General features: G+C 42.1%; 1 protein-coding gene across 1 annotated transcript; it reads left to right on the top strand.

Moving 5' to 3' along the window:
• The first annotated feature begins 8,751 nt into the window (after positions 1 to 8,751).
• On the top strand, positions 8,752 to 12,464 carry LOC146387354 (green-sensitive opsin). The gene is made up of 5 exons (XM_084928910.1): positions 8,752 to 9,218; positions 9,316 to 9,484; positions 11,153 to 11,318; positions 11,578 to 11,817; positions 12,063 to 12,464. The coding sequence occupies exons 1-5, from the start codon at positions 8,834 to 8,836 to the stop codon at positions 12,159 to 12,161; spliced, it is 1,059 nt and encodes a 352-aa protein (XP_084785036.1). The 5' UTR covers positions 8,752 to 8,833; the 3' UTR covers positions 12,162 to 12,464.
• Positions 12,465 to 22,769: the final 10,305 nt, after the last annotated feature.

The following is a 22,769-nucleotide window of genomic DNA, read 5'->3' as shown; positions in this document are numbered from 1 at the left end:
ATCCCCATAACTTTTAATATTGTTTCATCTAGTATGAACAGTTAAAGAAACATGATTTGCTTGGGTGAGGTTTATTATTGTGCTACTTGAAATTTAGTCCCAAACTAAATGAGCAGCTCTATGTGCAGGTTCATACCATTAAGTGTTACAGCAGAGAGCTGTAAAACATAGCAAATACTTTTAATATGAGTTCTCATTCAATTAAATTATAAATAACTTTTCTAGCACTGCAAGTGTTGCTCCTTTATTTTAAATCCCAAAATGTGTAATATGTACATTCCTCTGTGTTTCCAAATCAATAACTATTGAATTGTCATAACATAAAAAATGTCTGCACTATATAGTGAAAAATAATAATCTGTGTTGTTTGAGTGACTGCATCTTATTTTCAGTCAATGTATTTTTAAAATCGATATTGCAAAAATACCTTAAAAATACCTTTTTAAATAATGATCCCTTACGAGCAGTAATAACAACACAGGTAAAGAAATAACTTGAGTTTTCCAGCACTAGCAGTTTTGCCCATTGATTAGTCAGGATGACAGATGTAAATCTATAGTTTCTTTAGGACCTAACATCATCTTACAAAAACAAATTTATTTAAGGAAAATTAGACCCCTTAATGTAACCAGTATTTCAAAATTAACCCAAGGCTCCTGGTGACTATGTCACTAAAACTAAAATATTTAATGTAAACTTGGCGTATTGATGCAAATCAAAGTATTTATGAAACCCAACACTGTAAGCAAGTAAGTAAAGTTTATATATAGGTTGCGTTTCACAAAGAAAGCACTGCACAACATTAAAAACACAATATCGAAAGTCAACCATGTTAACACAGACTAAAAAGAATCAAAATTTAATAACAAAAGAATGTCAGCAGAGTGCCTTATTAAACAAAAAAGGTTTCAACTGTGTGTTTTTGGTTTTTAAACACCACAGAGTTGGGTAATCGGTAAACTGGATAAACTGTATCTGATATGGTATGGTTAACAAATAAAAGACAACAGCACTGCATGATGATTATTTATTTTAAGGGTCTAGTTAAAAAAATATAATAAATTACCTTTGCTCCTTTGTTGGATTTAAATAAAGCACTTACAATATATGTCACGGGATATACTAACACCAGCTGTATCATACATACCTCAATCACATTTGCATAAACTTTTTGAGTGGAGGCTCCTAAGCTTTGGAACAAATGACCTTTTCACATTAGAGCTGGTCAGTCTCTCAATCATTTTAAAACCTTTTTAAAAATCTATTTATTCTCACCTGCTTTCAGATTTAGTTGAGCAGAATGTCATGCTTCCTTTTTATGCAATCACAGTGGGTTTTTTTTGCTTGTTTTATATTTTATATTTTTAGTTTATTGCTAATTTAGTCACTGCTTGTATAACTCGACAGCACTTTGGACAACAGAGGTTATTTAAAAAGGTGCTATATAAATAAACTTTGACTTGTCTTTTCTACATTTTGAAAATGTATAATGCATTTCATTGTGTTATGTGTTGTGTCTGTCTGCCTTGTTATATTTTTAGGCATTTTTGCAACAACTACAAAAGGAATATAATAGGCAATGACTTTTATAGCTGAGATTTTACCACCTTTAAATCAGTAAAACTTAATTTTTAATTTTTTTTAAAATAAACTTAATTTTTCATACAGAAAGTGCAAGATTAACTCCAATGTCTGTGCACCTGCACATTTCTGCTTATTGATAAATATGAACTGTACAGTGATTTTATTCACAAATATGCCACTAGCTGTAACTAACACTATGAATACAAAGGTCTTAAGCTGAAAAATAATAGATATAAGGGGAAACAAAATGCTTAAATCAGTATTAGGGATTGGTCTTCAATATTTAATGAGGTAATGGACTTTTGACACACTAATGAACTAAGGAAGTAAGCTCACTTTTCTCATCAAAGACTGGACCCTCTTGTAAAGGGATTACCTCATGTGCTCCCAAACTTTGTTCATTACACTGACTCCAGCCTGTAATCTAGTTAATTCAACTGGTATTAAGGTTCACATAGTGCAAAGGAGTCAAAAGTTACTGTCTAGTTCCTATGAGCAGAATGATCCAACAACAGCAGGAAGGGATGGGATCTTTAATGTTTGTTTAACTCAGGAAAACCTGTTTAAATCTGAAATGAATACTGAGTTTAAAGAGATCCAGCAGTGTCTGGTCATTTTCTTCACTGTGCTCTTTCCATTGAATGGCTGCACTTGTAAATGGATTACTTGCAAATACTGTTACTGTAATTGATGAACATAATGGATGAATCTTATCTGGTTATTTAAATTGGTATTAAGATGCTGAGTGAGGCCACCAAAAAGGATTCCCAAAATTCATTAACTTATTAAATAGCACCTGACACTCATTACAAAAAAGCTCTACCAGGAAGCGGGAAGTTACTCACTATGCAGGCTGGTCAGGCCAGATAAGGATATAAGGTACAGGGAAAGAGAAAACAGCTATTAAAAAGCATCAACTATGTCTCAGGCAACGCCCAAACTTAGCAGTATTAAAGCCAGCCCTAACTTGAACTGCAGTGTTTTGGATCACCCAGTTAATTTTCAGAGAGTTACCTGGACATAGTGGCTGTAAATAATGAACAAAATACAACCAATAAGGTAGGAAAGTTTAATGACAGATGAGAAGAAAATTTGTAGTCCTTCATTTTCGATTTAAGTTAACTTTGTTGTCAATTTTGTAATATGTGCATACACAGGGTAGAAATATAGTTTCTCCCTGGACCCACTGTGTGCAAATATAAATATATTTTTATCTTAAAAATAAGATACAAAAAAGATAAAATACAGAGCTACAGAAATATGAGAAATAGATATTAAAATAAATATGAAGTATCAAAGTATTAAAAAAAATTACACAAGACATATCAAAGCCAATATATGATTACTGCTGTCTATGTATAAAAATATGAGCTGTACAAGGTATCTTAAAGATAGGTGTATTTATAAAATTTGTTATACAGCAATTCAAATCCCCTCGTGAAAGTAGGGAGGTCAAAAAAAGAAAAACTGAAAATAAATAAATAAACATTTAGACTACCTTTATGGTTAGATGTTGCTTGGCCCTAAGACAAGCATATACGGTACAGTATATGGAGAATACCATGAGTTAACTTGGAAACTATGAGGAACTCCAGAATAGACTTTTGTGCATGGAAAGATCATTAATAATATGGGTTTTTATGTCTGAGACAGGTTGGGTTGTGCTGTAAGTGAGATGTTGATGGTTTAGAAGAAGAAATTGTTTAAATGACCTCAGAGAGATGTATAGGAGTAAAAGCAGTCCGTGGTCATGGAAAGGATGTGATACTTTTTGGCTGTCTGTCTAATTGTGTGAATGTCATCACTGCCTCAGTGTAGTGTACAGATTACTTGTGGCCTCAGACTGGTAGTCCACTCTTAGTCCATAGGTGCTTCACAGAGCTTTGCAGACTCATGTGATATAATTTGGGGTACTCACTGTTGGTTCTTTGAATTATCGCCTGCTATCATGACATACAAAGAGCTTCTATGTAGTGGCCCAAAACTGAGGGTTATAAACAATTTAAACTGTCCACTGCAGCCTTCGTCTGTGGTTCTTATTGATGCCTTTTTCATCTTTGATATATTTTCAGTATTTTTCTTGTTCATTGTGAACTCTTTTCTGTTTTTTTTTTCTTTCTTTCCAGCAATGACCTTTTGGCTTTGTGCTGAACTGCATGTAAGTGCATCTCCAAGTATTCTGCCTTACTGGAAAGCCAACAGTCCATCCTTCCATTGCCCAGAACTACAAAACAGAAAAACAGGTTCATAATTTGACTTCAAACAGAAGTAGTTTTGAATAATTTGGAAGTTTTAGTTGTTATTGGTATAACAACAACAACCCACAGTATTACCTGGGATTGTTGCCATTGTTTGGTAAGTAAAAGAACATCTTCAAGCAAGGTCCTATTGCTGCCTTTGCAGGAACTGGTTTACCAGTACTAGGCATAACTTATATGCATTCATAATGAGGTAATTGGCTCCTGACTTGTCTAATTAATTAAGAGCATGATCCTTATTATCCAGCAGAGCAGTCACTACATTTGACAAATAGATTAACAGTCTCAGTTTTCCAGGCCTCCAGTATGTCCAAACTATGCAGTGAAGAGTGTAGCATCAATTGTGTCTATTACAACTTTGCTACAAGTTTGTAGTAATTCAGCCTTTGTAATATGCTGACATGGACTGCTTTAACCATCTGGAGGCCAATTTCAGGAGCCAATGTCAAATCCTAGGCAAGCAAAGAAGACAAAAATCAGAATGCAGGCTACAATTCAGGCTATTTATAACAATTCATAGTTGCAACATGATGTCACAGCATTTTGGAAACACCCAGATGGCTGAAGACACAGGCTGCCTGCTTGTTAATTTTACTAGGGTTGAGCTGGAAAATAATGGGTAGTTATTTTTCCGGCTCAATAACTATCCATTTTATTAACGGACAGTTATTAAAATGGATGCACTAACATACAAACTCTCAGCATGTTCATGACTGCAGACATCATGTAGGCTGGAGAAATGAATGCAAACTATCCTCTCTAACCCCAGTCACATAATTGCTTTGGCCAAACTGCACCAATGCTTAACTTGGTGACAGCAAACATGTTTTAAGAGGTCAGTCATATAAATAAACACAATAATATGTGATAAGATATTTCGTTAACCTAATAAAAAGATATTGCAGACTTGTTACTACTTCCTTGCTTAAAGTGACCGTCTAGCCATTAAATGAGTGACACTATGGAATGTAATGAATGACACATTAACTTTAGCTAATTAGCGCTCACCTTTGCTGAATAAACAACAGCATTATTGACCCTTCCATCTGTGCTCTCTCAGGTCTCTCACTCAGTCTTTTGAGAGGGACTGGAATTCAAAACTGTAAATTAGCTTCTTCTAAATGATTAAAGCAGGTGAGCAGGGGTTTGACCCAACAGTGCTAACCACTGCACAACTATCTATCTCTTTGTCTTGTCTTCCTCCATTCAGCCCAACTGACAGCAGATGGCTGCCCATCCCCCTTCCTTTTAAAAGGCAGTTTTTCTTTCCCACTGTCAAAGCTCTTGCTCAGAGAGGAACACATGATTGTTGGGGTTTTATCTGCTTTCTTTGTATTATTGTAGGGTCTCTACCTTACAATATAAAGCACCTTGAGGCAACTGTTGTGATTTTGAGCTATATAAATAAAACAGAATTGAATTGAATTGCACCATCATGCTGCCAAATGTGTCACTAGGGCATGTGAAAAGGCCCTTTCCATTTTGACACTGGTTTCCTCAGCAGTGCTTGTTCTTCCAGTGACAGAAAAAGGTGTTCTGCTGATGGGTTTAGTGTTTTGTCACCAAACGTTAGACTACGGCACATAGGCAGACACATATACCTGAAGAATGCATCCACTTTTTCTTGGATGCTTGAAATATTCAAATTTGATTTTCTGAGTACGTGGCTGCAGGTCCAGGTAGGCCTGCCTGTGCTCTGGGATGGTGGAAAGGATGCCATAGCCAGATAATGAAATCACATGGTGTTGCTGACAGGGATGTGGAATTAGCAGCTACTTAGCACTTGTTTAAGAGAAACTGCTGTGTGGTTGTCTAGCTGAATATTGGCGGCTTCAGTTTGAACTGCGTTCTTTTCCTTTTCCAACATGTTTCTTTTGCTTTTTTAAAACTTCTATCTTAACCTACACTAAACACTAAGCAGAATAAAAATGTCTGTTCTTCTTTGCTCACAATTGGTTTTAGGGTTTTTTGCACTGACATTGAATAATCCGACCTATGATCATCTTCACCAAATGGTAAACAATGGATTTCATTGACTGCTGGTCACTGGTTGAGACTTTAGAAAGATCTTCACATTAGCTGTACAATTTAAATTTAAAAAAGCAACAAAAATAATTTAAGTAAATTAAATCCACTGACCCCTGTGATTTGCAAGCAGGAATGGGGCAAAAAAAACAACAACTAGATTTTTTTTTGTCTCATATCAGTTCCAACATTCATCAAACATTCTGATATTACTACCCATGAGTACTGAGTTGACATTTATAGTTTGCATGGGTAATACTGCAAACTTTGACACATTATCTTTAATTCATCCATTCTTTCTTTCAAAAATAAATTTAATTTGACAAAAAAATATCATTGTTAATATCAAAATCCAGGAAAAACAGCACTTGTTATTTTAAGTACAGTTTTGCATAGTTTTCCTTGGAATTAGGCAGATATGTTAATCCAACATGAAGAACTTGTCACAGTTCTTTTGTGGATTTAGGCCGTCTCAGTGTCTTCGGTCTCTTTACATAATCCCATACTGAATCCATGATGTTTACCACAAAGCTCTGTAAGTGAGGGCCAGGCCATCTGTTACAGGACTCCTTGTTCTTCTTATGGCTTTTTTTTAGTGCCCATCGCTGTATGTTTGTAGTTATTAGATTTGCCATCCTGCTGAAGAATAAATTGCAGGAACTGGAAACCAGTCAGAAGTTGTCTCCCTGAGCTTAATGTGTGAAAGAAAGGAACCCAAACATCAACATCTAAAGTAAAGGTTTAGCACAATGCAGAGCCAGATGAAGCATATATACAGGTCCCTGAATAGACTCTACTAAAGATGTTGCAGTTCATGAGCTGTGCCTTAACAAAGTGTGCTTTGTTAAAGGAGCACAGCAGGAGAAAGAGAAATGGTCTTTCCAAATTATGGGAAAAAAAATTATCTTAATTGTGTTGTTGTATGCACAATAGAGCAAATGCAATTTCATTGAAACATAATTGCAATCAGCTTGAGGTTAAGGTCATGGAAACACTGACTAATGAAAAAATGACTTCACATTTTTTAACCCACAATAAAGTGCAATAAGAAGAAAGGGTAATCCAGCAATTAAGCAAATCTGTTAAAAACACATACTTGTAAGAATATATTCCCATTGATTTCAAGCAGAGATTTTTATTTTGAGAGTAGGTGTCAGCATAGATTTTGTGTCTGATCACAGTGCACACAACATGTGACTCACAATCAGAGATTTACCAGACTTATCATACCCAAAACTATATAATTACACAAATTAAAATCACTTGTTTTTTCACTAACACTTTAAGTGAGGGCCAGGCCATCTGTTACAGGACTCCTTGTTCTTCTTATGGCTTTTTTTTAGTGCCCATCGCTGTATGTTTGTAGTTATTAGATTTGCCATCCTGCTGAAGAATAAATTGCAGGAACTGGAAACCAGTCAGAAGTTGTCTCCCTGAGCTTAATGTGTGAAAGAAAGGAACCCAAACATCAACATCTAAAGTAAAGGTTTAGCACAATGCAGAGCCAGATGAAGCATATATACAGGTCCCTGAATAGACTCTACTAAAGATGTTGCAGTTCATGAGCTGTGCCTTAACAAAGTGTGCTTTGTTAAAGGAGCACAGCAGGAGAAAGAGAAATGGTCTTTCCAAATTATGGGAAAAAAAATTATCTTAATTGTGTTGTTGTATGCACAATAGAGCAAATGCAATTTCATTGAAACATAATTGCAATCAGCTTGAGGTTAAGGTCATGGAAACACTGACTAATGAAAAAAATGACTACACATTTTTTAACCCACAATAAAGTGCAATAAGAAGAAAGGGTAATCCAGCAATTAAGCAAATCTGTTAAAAACACATACTTGTAAGAATATATTCCCATTGATTTCAAGCAGAGATTTTTATTTTGAGAGTAGGTGTCAGCATAGATTTTGTGTCTGATCACAGTGCACACAACATGTGACTCACAATCAGAGATTTACCAGACTTATCATACCCAAAACTATATAATTACACAAATTAAAATCACTTGTTTTTTCACTAACACTTTACAATACGGCCCATGACTAAGCTCAATAAGGAGAGGACTGTAAGGATTTAGAGTCCTGTGGTGTTAATGGGAATGTGTCCCGTGAAAAGAAAGAAAGAAGAATGCACACAGCATCTATTTAACATTTACAGTATGTTGGCATTGTTGGCCTTTTACAGCATGTCCTTTTTTCTTCTTCTGGTCTTTTTGTAGTGGAAAAGGAAGTGACTAGACTAGGGCAGACTAATGGGACTAATCAACACGGCGCTGTGACGTGTGGGTGTATCCATTCTATTTCCAATTTCAGGACACAGGCACAAGTTCAGCGATGATAAATCACTGAGGTTTGTGGGTCACTGTATCAAAACACCACCTGATATAGCGGTGCAAAAAGTGCAGATGACTTGAAAAACAGTTTATTTTTAGTTTGTTTCATTTTATAAATAAACTGCAAATATCACCTGCCAAGGTTTGCGACACTCTTGCATGTGGACAGGGTTGAGTCTGCCCACTAAGAAATTGTGTGGAAAACCTTTGTGAACACGAAGTCTGAAGCTTGGCCTATGCTAAAGTTGTGACAGAAATTTGAGACCGCCAAGAATTTCTGTCTTGTTTATGAAACGCAATGGTCTATGAGTAAAACGCTCCCAGTTTAAATGGATGAATAACAGGTAAAAGCCTACTCTCAATGACCTAGTGACCATCATTTGGTAAAAGTCATGGTTTTATTTACTAAATGCTTCCTAAGAAAATGTGGAGGAAAAAGGATCACCAAGTAACAAGTGATTATACTCAGAGATTATGGGCTGAATTCTCAGATCCTCTTAGCTCATCTTCATCATCCCCTTGGGGCTATATAACTGTGGCTGCTCAGTGGTGTTTAAGAAGTTAGAAAGCAGACTCTGCTGCATTAACAGTGCTCCAAGAAGCTTAGCTGGACAACTGATCAGCAGAGATGGCTTGGGATGGAGGACTTGAGCCTAATGGCACAGAGGGCAAAAACTTCTACATCCCCTTGAACAACAAGACAGGACTCGTGAGGAGTCCTTATGAATATCCGCAGTATTATTTGGCAGATCCATGGTTCTTCAGACTGCTTGCTTTTTATATTTTTTTCCTTGTCATTACTGGATTCCCCATCAACTTTCTGACACTGCTGGTCACCGCTCAAAACAAGAAGCTCCGACAACCTCTCAACTTTATCCTGGTTAATTTGGCAGTGGCTGGACTGATCATGGTCATATTTGGATTCTCAGTCACCATTTTTTCTTGTGTCAATGGCTATTTCGCCTTGGGTCCTTTGAGCTGTGCTATTGAAGGATTCATGGCTACAGTTGGAGGTAAAGTTTTGGAATTTCATGCAGATTTAAGAAACTGTAAAAGGTGACATGGTTTAAAGGTTCTCATCATACATCCCGCTCTCTTTCCTCTCAACAGGTCAGGTATCTCTGTGGTCTCTTGTGGTTCTTGCTGTTGAGAGATACATTGTGGTCTGTAAACCCATGGGAAGTTTCAAGTTTACAGCTACCCATGCAGGAGTGGGTTGTGGTTTTACCTGGATCATGGCTTTGGCCTGTGCTGCCCCCCCATTGTTTGGCTGGTCAAGGTACTGAGATATTTACTCAAAATTCTGTATCCTATCCATGTCTGGAATGGCAGTCAAGGAGAATGGAAGTGTCTTTTATTTTAGGCGTTTCAGTCTAATTCTAAAAAAATTTAGTTGTTCCAGATAAGATGATAATATTAAATGCCCAAAGCTTGAATTTGAAAAAGCTGAAAAACATAATTCATCATTCATTCATAAGACATCAGCTTACACATACCCAAACTTTTGTTGATTACTCGTAAATCCTCTGTTTGTGCAAAGGAAGGGCTGCAAAATAGAATAGAATAGAACAGAAGAGCCCTTTATTGTCATTGTACAAGTACAACAAAATTGTGGGTGCTCCACACGAACTGTGCTAGAATAAAATATAATAGTAGACAGCAGGAATACATAGGATAAATATACAATCAAGAGGAACGTACAAAAAAAAAAGAGGACAGCTAGCACAAATGGTAATATGCTAACAAAACAAACACACAAACAAACAACAATAATGATAAAATAAGAAGCAACAAAGGAGCAAAGGAAATAACAAAGGGAAGTAATAAAGGAAAACAAACTTAAAGCAGCACAACGAACTAAAAAAAAAAACAGGCGGTTCCTATTTTAGCTGTTATTTAAAACACTTGAGGTACATCTTGTCTCAGCTTTGATGTAATATTAACAAAATTATATTAAGACACTGTTTCAAACCATAATTATGACAATGATCTGGTTTGTTCAGCTTTTTTGCCCCCAATAAATAGTTTTGTTTAAATCAGTTGATTACTTGCTATTTTCTCTGAATGTACCTCTAAAACATGTACTGTGTACATATAATGTGACTGAAGTATCGCTGTAACATTTCCAGAGAATATGCATCTTTGGGATTTAAACTGCTTCTGTTGATGAAGATTTGCTGAGTGAAACATTTCTTCCTCCTGTTCTACTTTTTGAGACGGTCTGTGGATGAAACAGAGGATTTACGAACAGTCTTGGCACCGGTTTAATAAATGTTTAGCCTTTGCAAATCTCAAGGAGGCTGGCATCTCTCCCTTTGAGGTGATATCTGTCACGGCTCTGTGTGCGGGCAGGCAGAGATGAGGATCCAAATGCAAGACTCGGAAAACGGAATGCAACTCAAAAACCTCAGCTTTATTGCTGGCAAGAAAACAAAACATGAAGTGAGGACTGAACACTGAGACCAAAAAACACACAGGCATAATCTGATGGTACGACACGACACCGAGCATGGGAAAACACAGGGCTTAAATACACAGGGTAGTAATGAGGGAATGGGCAACAGAAGGGAGACACAGCTGGGGGAGATCAGGGCTAACGAGACGGGGAGCTAAGCTGCACACACTAACATAAGACAAAGACTTTCACAATAAGACAGGAAACAAGAATTACTAAACCAGATGCAGACATGACACTGAGAGACAGACTAGACACTGAACAGAAACTGCAATACACATGAGAACCCAAAACCTAAGAACTGATCCCTCACCAAGAATAACAGAAACAGATCCATAATGATAATAATAAACCAAAACATAATAAACTCAAAACACTGGGCCCAACGGACCCAGAACCGTGACAATATCATTCACTTCAACCGGTGGATGCTAAAAACCTCTTATTTTTACCTGATGCTTCATATTCAACTAACCTTTTATGTATTCCCAGGTACATTCCTGAGGGAATTCAGGTTTCCTGTGGACCTGACTACTACACTCTGGCCCCAGGATACAACAACGAATCTTATGTCATATACATGTTCACCTGCCACTTCTGTGTCCCTGTCTTCACCATCTTCTTTACCTATGGAAATTTAGTCTTTACAGTGAAGGCCGTAAGTGATGTTTATTTCAATTAAATGTTGTTCCTCTATATCCAGATGTTTTTTGTTGTTGTTGTTGTTCAGAATATTAGGGCAATGTTAGAGATTATCTCCAACAAAACAAACATCCTTACCTGCTGACATTTTGGTCACATATTTGAACTGATGAAAATACTGATCAGCCTTCATGACCTAAGCCATGTCATCGAATAGTTTTAGCATCAACACTGAAATCAGCACAGACATTATCTAATGATTTCTTCATCTACAGGCTGCAGCCCAACAGCAGGACTCAGCTTCTACCCAAAAAGCTGAAAAGGAAGTGACACGCATGTGCATCCTGATGGTTTTCGGCTTCCTCTTGGCCTGGACCCCATATGCTTCCTTTGCTGCATGGATCTTCTTCAACAAGGGAGCTGCATTCACAGCCACAGCCATGGCTATCCCTGCTTTCTTCTCAAAGAGCTCAGCATTGTTCAACCCCGTCATCTACATCCTGATGAACAAACAGGTCAGTTTATTATTATGAACCTGCAAATCAGCAGTTATGGGGACAAGTAAGCAGCTACGATCTGTCCTCATAACTGCATGCAATTATCGTGTAATGTCTTATAAACCCTATTTTTAATAGTTTTCATGGCAAATATTTATTAGATTCAGGCTCATTTATTGGATTCTTTGCTTTGGGATGATCACAAAGATCACAATGAAGTTTCCTTCCTTCTTTTCTTTTTCTTCATTTTATCCCCATTGTAGTTTCGTAACTGCATGCTTTCAACAGTTGGAATGGGTGGTATGGTTGAAGATGAGACCTCAGTATCAACCAGCAAGACAGAAGTCTCCTCCGTTTCTTAAAAATATTACCTACATATCTCCAGCCATACTCCTTCCTGACTTTTCTCTCATTCCGAATGACTGTCTTGACATGGACATGAGAAAATGGATACAAGTTAATTTTTATCTGCAGGATTTTACTGTAATTGTTCCTTACTATTGTATGCGAAAACTTGACTCTAAATCTTTTTTTTTTGATGGGATAAAAATCCCCGTTGTATATTTGTGACATAAAGGGGTTTTCGTAGCCTCTGTCATGATATTCTGTTTATATTTTATAAACAAAAAGCCTAGGAATAATATATTAAATGCATGCATGAAAAGATTTATTACTTGGTTGTTGCCTTCATTTGAACAGTTCCACAATTCATCCTTAGATTTTATTTGAAACCACTGAGAGGTTTGAGAGATGCAGAAGTAGATTAGATGTAGATTAGATGTTGTTTATATCTTGTAAAAAGTTCATAAAAAGTGCAGGAACAATATGTTTCTGTAGGTTCTCAAGGTCATGACAGTCACTAGACAAGTTCCTAAAATGAAGGTAGCTGGATTTCTTTTTGGTTCCTGTTGACAGTTCAATTCTCATCCAAGAGCCTTCTTAAGTGTAAAAAAACGACCCCCCCCCCCCCCCCCAAAAAAAAAAAAACCCAAACAAAACAAAAACCAAACAAACAAACAAACAAAACAAAACAAAACACCCCCCCCCCCAAAAAAAAACAAACAAACAAAAAAAAAAAACAGATAAAGAGTCACAGCTATTTAGCCCCTGCTGGGGTTGTCCACTTGGAGATGGTCCTCAGACTTGCTTACCGACCCTATAATCATGTAAGTGATTATCATCATCATCATCATCGTTTATTTATATAGCACTTTAAGAACACACCAGGCAGACCAAAGTGCTGAACAACACAGATCAAAACAACTACCAAATTAAAAATACCATAAAATCATTACATACAATAAAATAAATAAGAAGGTGTCAGTTTCCTACAGAGTTAAAAGCCAGGGAATAAAAATAGGTTTTCAATCTGGACTTAAAGACCTGCACTGATGACGCTTGTCTAATTTGGAGGGGAAGGTCATTCCAGAGCATCGGAGCCGCAATTGAAAAGGCACGGTCTCCTCTGCATTTCAGCCGCGACTTAGGGACCGACAGCAGCAGCTGCTCAGCTGAACGGAGCGAGCGAGGAGAAACATGTGGCTTCAGCAAATCAGATAAGTAGACAGGAGCCAGACCATTTAAAGATTTAAAAACCAATAAAAGGACTTTAAAACGAACCCTAAATTCAATGGGAAGCCAATGCAAGGAAGCCAGAACCGGAGTGATGTGATCGAATTTCCTACTACCAGTTAAAAATCGCGCCGCCGCATTTTGCACTAACTGCAGGCGTGACAAGGTGCCCGACCCGACCCCTATTAAAAGGGAATTACAATAGTCCAGACGTGAGGTGATAAAAGCATTAATAAGAGTTTCCAAATTGGGTTTAGAAAGGAAAGGCTTAACCTTCGACAGGCGTCTGAGGTGATAAAAAGCTGATTTTACCACCCCATTTACATGACCTTCAAAAGTAAGCGCAGAATCAAGTTTAACACCAAGATTAGTGATTGAACTTTTCAGATGAGAGGTCAAATCACCAAAATCAACATCTGGGGTATCAGTAGAACGATGCGGGCCATATAAAATTACTTCCGTTTTGCGACCATTAAAATTCAAAAAATTATTTGCCATCCATAATTTAATATCGCTAAGACAGTCAAGCAGTGGTTGACATGGGGAGGTATCCAAATGACTAAAAGGTAAGTAAAGCTGACAGTCATCGGCATACAAATGAAATGACACGCCGTGTTTACGAAAAATCGCACCAAGGGGGAGTAAATACAGCGAGAAAAATAATGGCCCAAGGATAGATCCCTGGGGCACACCCCAAAGCAGAGGGGCCACAGAGGAAGCGGCCAGTCCCAGCTTGACACAAAAACTCCTTTCGGAAAGATATGATTTAATTTATCCATGACAATGCCAAACCAGAAATTCCCACACAGTGGTGTAAGCGGGAGATCAGCAGGTCGTGGTCCACTGTGTCAAATGCAGCTGTCATGTCCAATAACACAAGCACAGCATATTTACCACGATCAGTAGCAACAAGAATGTCATTCATAACTTTAACAAGAGCTGTCTCCGTACTGTGAAAGGGCTTAAAACCAGATTGGAAGATTTCAGACAGTTGCGAATCGTTCAAATAATCCAACAGTTGGGTATGTACAATCCTCTCCAAGATCTTGCTTAAAAAGGGAAGCTTGGAGATAGGTCTAAAATTTGACATAGTAGAACTATCAAGGCCAGGTTTCTTAAGTAAGGGGTGTATGACTGCATGTTTAAACCCACTAGGAACTTGACCGGTTAACAGACTAGTATTGATAATTTTCAGGATATAAGGTCCAATGATGGGAAATACTTTTTGGAGAAAGCGGGGAGTAACAACATCATTTGGGGAGCCACAGGGCTTAGCATGTAGCACCAACTCCTCTAAGTCGCGCAGAGAAATCGGTGCAAAAGCAGGGAATAGGCTTGAGCAAGGAGGATGCATGGCCGGCTCAACAATAGGTGGAATCAGAGGCCTCAGGCTAGCAATCTTGTCCACAAAAAAGGTAATAAACTTATTGCACATAGCCTCAGAGGACGGCAAAAGGTTGTAACCCTCCACGTTAAGTACAGAATTAATCGTATTGTATAAAACACGAGGGTTGTGAGAGTTGGCCGAAATAAATTGAGAAAAGTAGGAGTGTTTATCGGCCTTAACTGCCCTCTGATAAGTTTTCCAACTAATCTTTAGGGCTTCCAGGGAGACATGCAATCTGTCTTTTTTCCATTGTCTTTCACATTTCCTACATTGTCTTCTAATAGCTCGGGTACGATCTGTTAACCAAGGACTAGTCTTAGATTTACATTTTCTTAGTCTCAAAGGGGCAACAACATCAAGCACAGATTTACAAGCAAAGTCAAAATACAAAAGTAGGTCATCTGCAGTGGGCAACTCAGGGGCATAAGACATTAATTTGTCAAACAGTATAGAAAACCGTTCGGCAGAATCAGAGCCAAAGGCACGATAACATCGAACAGGTGCAGCCTGATTTGCAAAAGCGTTAGAAGGAGCAATATCAAATAAGATAGGCATATGATCAGAAAATACTGCATCTTCAACCCGTACATTGCAAACAGATAAACCATGAGATAAAACTAAGTCCAGTGTGTGACCACGTTCTTGAGTGGCACCACTAACAGATTGGACAAAATTAAAAGAGTTCACTAAGTCCAGAAAGTCCTTGGCCAGGGGCTTCCCCGGACAGCAAACGTGAATGTTAAAATCACCAAGCAGGAGGATCTGGTCATACCGTGATGCACAATCAGCAAGAAACTCTGAGAACTCTGATAAGAACACCTTGTTATATTTCGGCGGGCGATAAACAATCGCACATAACAACGAAGGCGAGTGGCCCAGTTTACATAAACAGAGTTCAAAACTGGTGTAGCGAGACGAAGGGAAAAGCTGGTTCAAGTCCAAGTGAGCCTTAAAAACAACAGCAAGCCCTCCTCCGCGACCAGAAGCTCTCGGAACATTAAAAAAGGTACAGTCAGCGGGTACTAGTTCAATGAAAGCGCTTAACTCACCGGGAGAAATCCAGGTTTCAGTCAGGAAGAGTAAATCCAGAACACGAGAAAGAAAAAAATCTTTCAATATGAAGGTCTTGTTGGCCACCGACCTGGTATTTATTAGACCCAGCCTGAGAGGAACTGGGTCCAAAACTTCCGAGGCATTAGCAACCAGATCCACCGGTCGAAGATTTTTCTTGTCAACTCCGCGCCAGCGCATATGTCGTAGAGGAGATAGTTTTTCTGGACCATTTTCGAAAGACCCAACAACAGGAACCAGCCAGGAGTCCACCGGATCCAAGGCACGCAATGGCACCAATAGTCGCGGACAAAAGCGGCGGATGCAGCGGAGCTCATGGGGAAAATGAGAAATCCAGGATTTCAGCTTCACAAGACGACCTCCACGGTTACCCCGTCTCCTGCGTCGCTTCCGCAGATCCGGTGACGGTGGTAGGGAACGCCAGTACGGTGGTATTGGTTCCAGATAGGGAGGAAAAAAGCCTTGGTTGTCATATTCAGGCCGGTCAGACATCCGGATGGATAAACCTATTTCCAATAATGTCTGGCGATCATAGGAAAAAGTACAACACACATGTGTTGCGGGAATTGCCGTCTTGTGTGTGACTGGGTGCAGTAAGGAGTGTATGTGATGTGTGTGAGCATGCGCGTGAAGAAAACGCGGGGAGCGAAAAAGGAAAAAGAGAGAGAGAGTGTGTCATGGGTAGAGAAGGCGACCGGGAGCAGCGTTCTAACGGGCTACAGCCTATGCAGTGTGTTTTTCGAAGTGTGCAGTACTGTTATTAAAGCCTCATCTCTTCAGTACTCTCCGGTGCCTCGGCTGATTTCTGTCTGCCTCACTACTCCACAAAAGTGAAGGGAGTTAACCCCGAAGGAGGACAAACTTCGGCCCTGGAGGAAGCATCTCCCCTCGCGTCTCCCGACCACGGTCAGGGGACTGACGGCGAGGAATGGTTAACACTGGCGACCACAAAGGGACCCTCTCACATTGTTAAAGGAGTGGTGAGCACTGAGAAAAACCGACAGGCTAAAGCGGCTAACGATAAAGCCGAGTGACCGTAATTACAAGTGTATTAGCCCGTAGCTAAGCTAACTCGCGATGGCCGCTGCTCGCCATTCACGTGAAAACTACGGACTTGAGACCAATTATTCCAACCCGTTCATGTCGCTGACCAGTGTCTCAGAGGGTGCCGCGAGCATTAGGGAAGCTAACAGAGACAGAGCTGTGACTAAATGTGAACATATGAACCCATTCCTGTGTGGCGAAAGTTGTGCTAACACACACGCTAATGGAGAGGGTGTATTCGCGCCGCCCGATGGTCCTGCCCAGCCGCAGTTTTCCCTCACCAATCCCTTCGTTGATGCTGAATGCCGCAGCTACGGCCGTGAGAGAAACACAGGCAGCAGCATGAACTATTATCCAGCTCCTACTCCCCAAATGAAAATCCACTATCCAGACTCAAACCCATTTTCCTCCGCTCACATGGACAGTTTTGTACACAGCACACCGGCTCAATTTAACACAATGTTAAATACACCCATGCAATGTATGCCTTCCAGTAGCCTTAATGAAGCCATAAGCTATGGGCGAACCACTGCACAGCATAAACCCCGCTCGAAACCAGGCAAGACCCGCTGTGTGCCCCGTCAGCCCCCATCTGACAGTGAAGAGGACGGTGATCCTAGAGAGAGAGTCCCCACCCTACGTCCGGGCCAATATGACGGCACCACACCGTGGAAGGAATTTCTGCACAGGTTTGAGAGCTGCGCTGAAGCCAACTATTGGTCAGAAAAAACAATGACAACTCAGCTTAAATTCTGCCTAGTTGGAGCAGCAGGGGCCATTATCCACAGAAATCCCCGCTCATCCAAATGGGATTACCGCTGCCTGGTGGACGAACTGGAAACTGCACATGGCCCTTCTTCTTCATGCAGCCGCTGTTGCTGTAGAACTGAGGCAGCGAGTGCGTAAACCTGGTGAGCCCCTGCATGTTTTCAGAGATGACATTTATGGGAAAGTGGCTGTTGCATATGGTGATAGAGCAGAGATTGAACAAGACTCTATAGCTGTTGAAGTTTTCACCAATGGGCTGGGTGATGCAGAAATAGTACAGAAGTTGCTAGAGAGGCACCCAGCCACACTTGCCTGTGCATACAAAATAGCCCACCGACACGAAACCACTAAAAGGGCTGCATCTTATGTAACCAGTGCCATGCAGCAAGGAGCCTGTAACGCAGCTGAACGCCGGCCCCGAGCTGCCGTCGTCAGAGAAAAAGACAAAGATGAGACTGTTGCTGAGCATGCACCTGCAGCTAGCCCCTCACCGAATCGTTTTGTCCCACACACACCCTCAACTACACCGAACAATCACCGAAACTTTAAAAGGAGTGGGGTTCGCTGCCATAACTGTCAAGGTTGGGGCCATGTCCAAAAGCAGTGCCCTTCCCCTCACAAAACCACCAAGGCCTTAACATTGAACAGTAGCCCTTGGGACTGCCCAAAACCCACCGTGCTCCACCTTAAGTGCCAAAGCCAAGAAATGAGTATCCCCATGCGCCTCTACGAAGTGGAGGTATGTGCTGTTTTGGACAGTGGGGCCCGGAGGAGCGTGCTGCCGCTGCCCTACTACAACTCCATCCACCCAGACGTGAGGCCACCACTACAGCCCTCAGTTGTTGAGACCTTGCTTGGTGTGGGACCTGGGGATGTGCCGGTGCTAGGTGAAGCCCAGATACCTGTCAATATCAACAATCGACAGGTGGATGTTGACTTCCTGGTGGCAGATATAGCAGGAAATGAGGTGCTGCTTGGGCATCCCTTCCTCACTCAAGCTGAAACACGTCTTGATTTCGGCAAACGCCGCATCATTCTGTTCGGTGAAGAGGTGCTCTACTACCAAACCGAAGCCAGTACAAAGTCACACGCAGTGAGAATAGCTAGAACTGTGGTGGTGGAACCGGGGCAAGAGTATATGGTGAAAGGCAATGTGCATCCTGGTGCAGCAGCTCGAGGTGACATGATGCTTAGTCCCACCAAAGGTTTTGTTGAGAAGCATAAAGTACTTATCGCCAGAGTCCTAGTCAACGCACAGCCTTCTAAAGCTGTCCCACTTCGCCTTTTTAACCTTGGCAATAAAGCAGTAACAATTAAGGAAGGATCCATTGCCGGGCTCCTCCAGCCAGCTGAGGCCGTGGAACCCTCCATGGTCTCCCCAGCTGCAGACTCTCTGACCAGCCCTCCTGTGGTTCCTCTGCATCTGCAGGAGCTCTATGCCCAGAGCTCCACAGACCTCAATGACTATGAACAGCTCCAACTGAAACGCTTGCTTTGCACTTATGGACATGTGTTTTCTACAGGGCCTGCTGACCTGGGCCGAACCAGCCTTGTGCAGCATGACATCATAACCCGTCCTGGTGCCCCAGTCAAACAAAATCCATGAAGAATGGCAGGGGAAAAGCAGCAAAATGCTGATCAGCAGATCTACGACAGTCTACAGAGCGGTCTCGCCCAACGCAGCTGCAGCAGTTGGGCCTTGCCCATCGTTATGGTGCGTAAGAAAGATGGGACATACCGCCTCTGCATTGACTACAGGGCTCTCAACGACCGCACCATAACAGACGCCTACCCGCTGCCCCGCATCCAGGACACACTGGACACACTCTCAACTGCCAGATGGTTCAGCACATTAGACCTCGCATCAGGCTACTGGCAGGTTGAGCTGACGCCTAGAGCACGCAGGGCCGCCGCTTTCTGCACTAGGACAGGCCTCTTTGAGTGGAACGTCATGCCATTTGGACTATGCAATGCCCCGGCGACGTTCCAGCGGCTGATGGACCGCGTCCTGGCTGGCATGCAGTGGGAGACCTGCCTGGTCTACTTGGACGACATCATCGTGCTGGCTAAGGACGTGTCGGGGATGCTGCAACGGCTTGGCCAGGTATTTTATAGACTTCAACAAGCTAACTTGAAACTGAAACCTGCCAAATGCTGCCTCTTTCGCCGCAAAGTTGCTTATCTTGGCCATGTGGTATCCGAGCATGGTGTGGCTACCGACCCCAGCAAAGTTCAAAAAGTTCAGATGTGGCCCACACCTACGTCCATCCAGGAGGTCAGACGCTTCATCGGCCTGGCCTCATATTATCGCCGGTTCGTGAAAGATTTTCCCTCTATAGCCGAACCCCTGCACAACCTGACCAAGAAGAACGCACATTTTCAGTGGCATGCTGAGCACCAAGCAGCTTTCGACAAGCTGAAGTGTCGACTCACCTCTGCCCCTGTTCTTGGCTATCCACTTGACCATGGAGAAATGACACTAGACACTGATGCCAGCGACACTGGCATCGGCGCGGTGCTGTCACAGATGCAACAGGGCGTGGAACGTGTGCTGGCATATGGCAGTCGTAAGCTATCAAGAACTGAACAAAACTACTGCACCACACGACGTGAACTACTAGCCGTCGTGGATTTCACGTCCCATTTTCGCCAGTACCTCCTCGGACGGCCTTTCAAAGTGCGCACAGACCACAGCAGCCTGCGCTGGCTAACAAAAATGAAAGAGCCAGAAGGACAGTTAGCGCGATGGCTCGAGAAGCTTGACGAGTACAACTTTGAGATCATCCACCGTCCAGGTCGAGTGCACACCAATGCTGATAGCCTCTCCAGAAGACCCTGTCGCCAGTCCTGTCCATGCAGAGTGCAGGACCCCCCCCAAGCATCTCGGGGGGACCAGTCATTGGGCAGTCCAATGCGAGTTGGACTCTGACACCAGCTCCCTGTTGCTGAGTCCGGTGAGGGTGGAGGGACAACCGGCTACTACAGCGGTGTGTCTAGTGGGGGTAAGTCATAACACCACTACACCAGAAACAAAGACTTTAGACCAAACTGCTCTTACAAAGTCAGACATTTTATGTCAAAACACTCCTACCAACACAGACATCTCAGAACAGATAATTCACACTAGAACAGACATATCACACCAGAACATTTCCACTAATACACACACTGTAAAGCTGACTGAGAAAGTATATGTGGCTAAAATCCTTGATACTGCTTCTCTGTTTCACGGCTGGACCATGGGGGAGCTGAGCCAAGCCCAGGACGCTGATGCAGACATTGCACCCATACGCGCCTGGATGGAGGCCAGCAGTGAGCGCCCCCCATGGACTATTGTTTCACCATGCAGCCCAGCCACTAAGACATACTGGGCTCAATGGAAACGGCTCTACTTCAGAGATGGAGTTCTGGTCCGTCGCTTCTACTGCCTTGACGAGACCCAGTTCTATCCCCAAATCGTACTGCCACGCAAGCTACAACCAGAAGTGATGGGCCAGATGCACGAAGGGCCAGTGGGTGGACATTTTGGTGTCGAGAGGACTGTGGCCAGACTACGAACCCGATTCTATTGGTATCACATGAGGGAAGACGTCGCTCTTTGGTGCCGTACTTGTACCAGCTGTGCATCCAGGGCCCGACCCCAGAAGACACCGCAAGCTCCGATGGGAACTGTCCGGGTAGGAGCCCCAATGGAGCGCGTTGCGCTGGACATTATGGGACCACTGAATGAGACGGAGCGCAGAAACCGATATGTGCTTGTGATACAAGACTATTTTACAAAGTGGACTGAAGCCTTTCCTATCCCAGATGAACGGGCTGCAACCGTTGCCGAGGTTGTTGCATCTGAGTGGGTGTGCCGCTACGGGATACCTCAAGCACTGCACAGTGACCAGGGACGCAATTTTGAATCTGATGTGTTCCAGGGGGTGTGCAGTTTGTTTGGCATAGACAAGACTCATACAACGCCATTCCGACCCCAGTCAGATGGCCAGGTTGAACGTTTCAATGCCACTCTCCAGAAGATCCTGGCCTCCACAGCAGAGCGTTGCCATTGGGACTGGGACCTGATGATCCCGTACGCTGTTATGGCCTACAGGGCGACCAAACACAGTGCTACAGGTTTCACCCCAAACTTCATGATGTTTGGCCGAGAACTGAGTGAGCCGGTGGACCTTGTCGCAGGTCTACCTCCTGATCCAGACAACCAACCCTCAGCTCCAGAGTATGTGCAGCAAATGCGTGAGCGGCTGGAGCTGGCCCACCTCATCGCCAGGGAAGCCCTGGGTGAGTCAGTCAAGCGCGCAAAAAGGCAATATGACAAGAACTGTTGCCACACACAGTATAAGACTGGAGATCCTGTGTGGTATCTCATCAAAGGAACACGTCACATCAAGAACAAGGTCAGAAAGTTCCTCCCATCGTATGAAGGACCATTCTTTGTCCTGGGGCAATTGGATGACCTAGTTTATCGGATCCAGAAGAACCCAAGGTCTAAAGTGAAAGTTGTCCACCATGACCAGCTAAAGCATTATCGCTGCTGCGAACCACTGGACAATACCTGGGTCCTTGATCAAGCTCATCAGTGGTCACCTACAGAGGTCCCACCACCAGCTTTAGAGGATGACCCAGCAGACCGTGATCTGGGTCTGCACAGTCTGTTCTCTACTGCAACTGGCAATGGCCCCAGCTCCTCTCAGCCTTCCGTCTCAGTTGCAGCTGATCCCCCTCTGGTTGTGGTTGTCCCATCGTCCCCTTCCCATGTAGACCATGAGAATGGTGGGGGTGTGGTGGGTGAGCCAGACCACCTGGGCCAGCAGTTTCAGCGACCAACCCGTCGGCGCAGAGCTCCAGACTGGTATGGAGTGTGGATCACTTAGCTTGGTTTACCTACCATGGACAGTTCCAAGTAGGACTGAAGATTCAGTTCAAGTTTAAATCGTTTCAGCCTCCTACACTGTTAGCTACAATGGTTTAAGAGAGCTATATTTTTCATTGTTCCAGTGTTTACATTTAAAAAAAAAAAAGTGAGTAAAGTATCTGAAGGACCTACGGGGTTATCTACATGCACTTATCCATTTGTATTTGTGCCTTCCTAGATGCTAGGATAAGTTAGTTATTCCCGGTCGCC

Source organism: Perissodus microlepis, chromosome 5 (assembly GCF_051167445.1).
Source record: "Perissodus microlepis isolate ML-2025 ecotype Zambia chromosome 5, ASM5116744v1, whole genome shotgun sequence".
Lineage (NCBI taxonomy): Eukaryota > Metazoa > Chordata > Actinopteri > Cichliformes > Cichlidae > Perissodus > Perissodus microlepis.
Note: the sequence above shows the minus strand (reverse complement) of the source record. Positions and strands in the feature narration are given on the sequence as shown.

Coding starts and splice junctions, on each gene's coding strand:
- LOC146387354 (XM_084928910.1), top strand. CDS start 8,834: ATGGCTTGGGATGGAGGACTTGAGCCTAATGGCACAGAGGGCAAAAAC. Junction 9,219..9,315: donor ATTCATGGCTACAGTTGGAG/GTAAAGTTTTGG, acceptor TCCTCTCAACAG/GTCAGGTATCTCTGTGGTCT. Junction 11,818..12,062: donor ACATCCTGATGAACAAACAG/GTCAGTTTATTA, acceptor TCCCCATTGTAG/TTTCGTAACTGCATGCTTTC.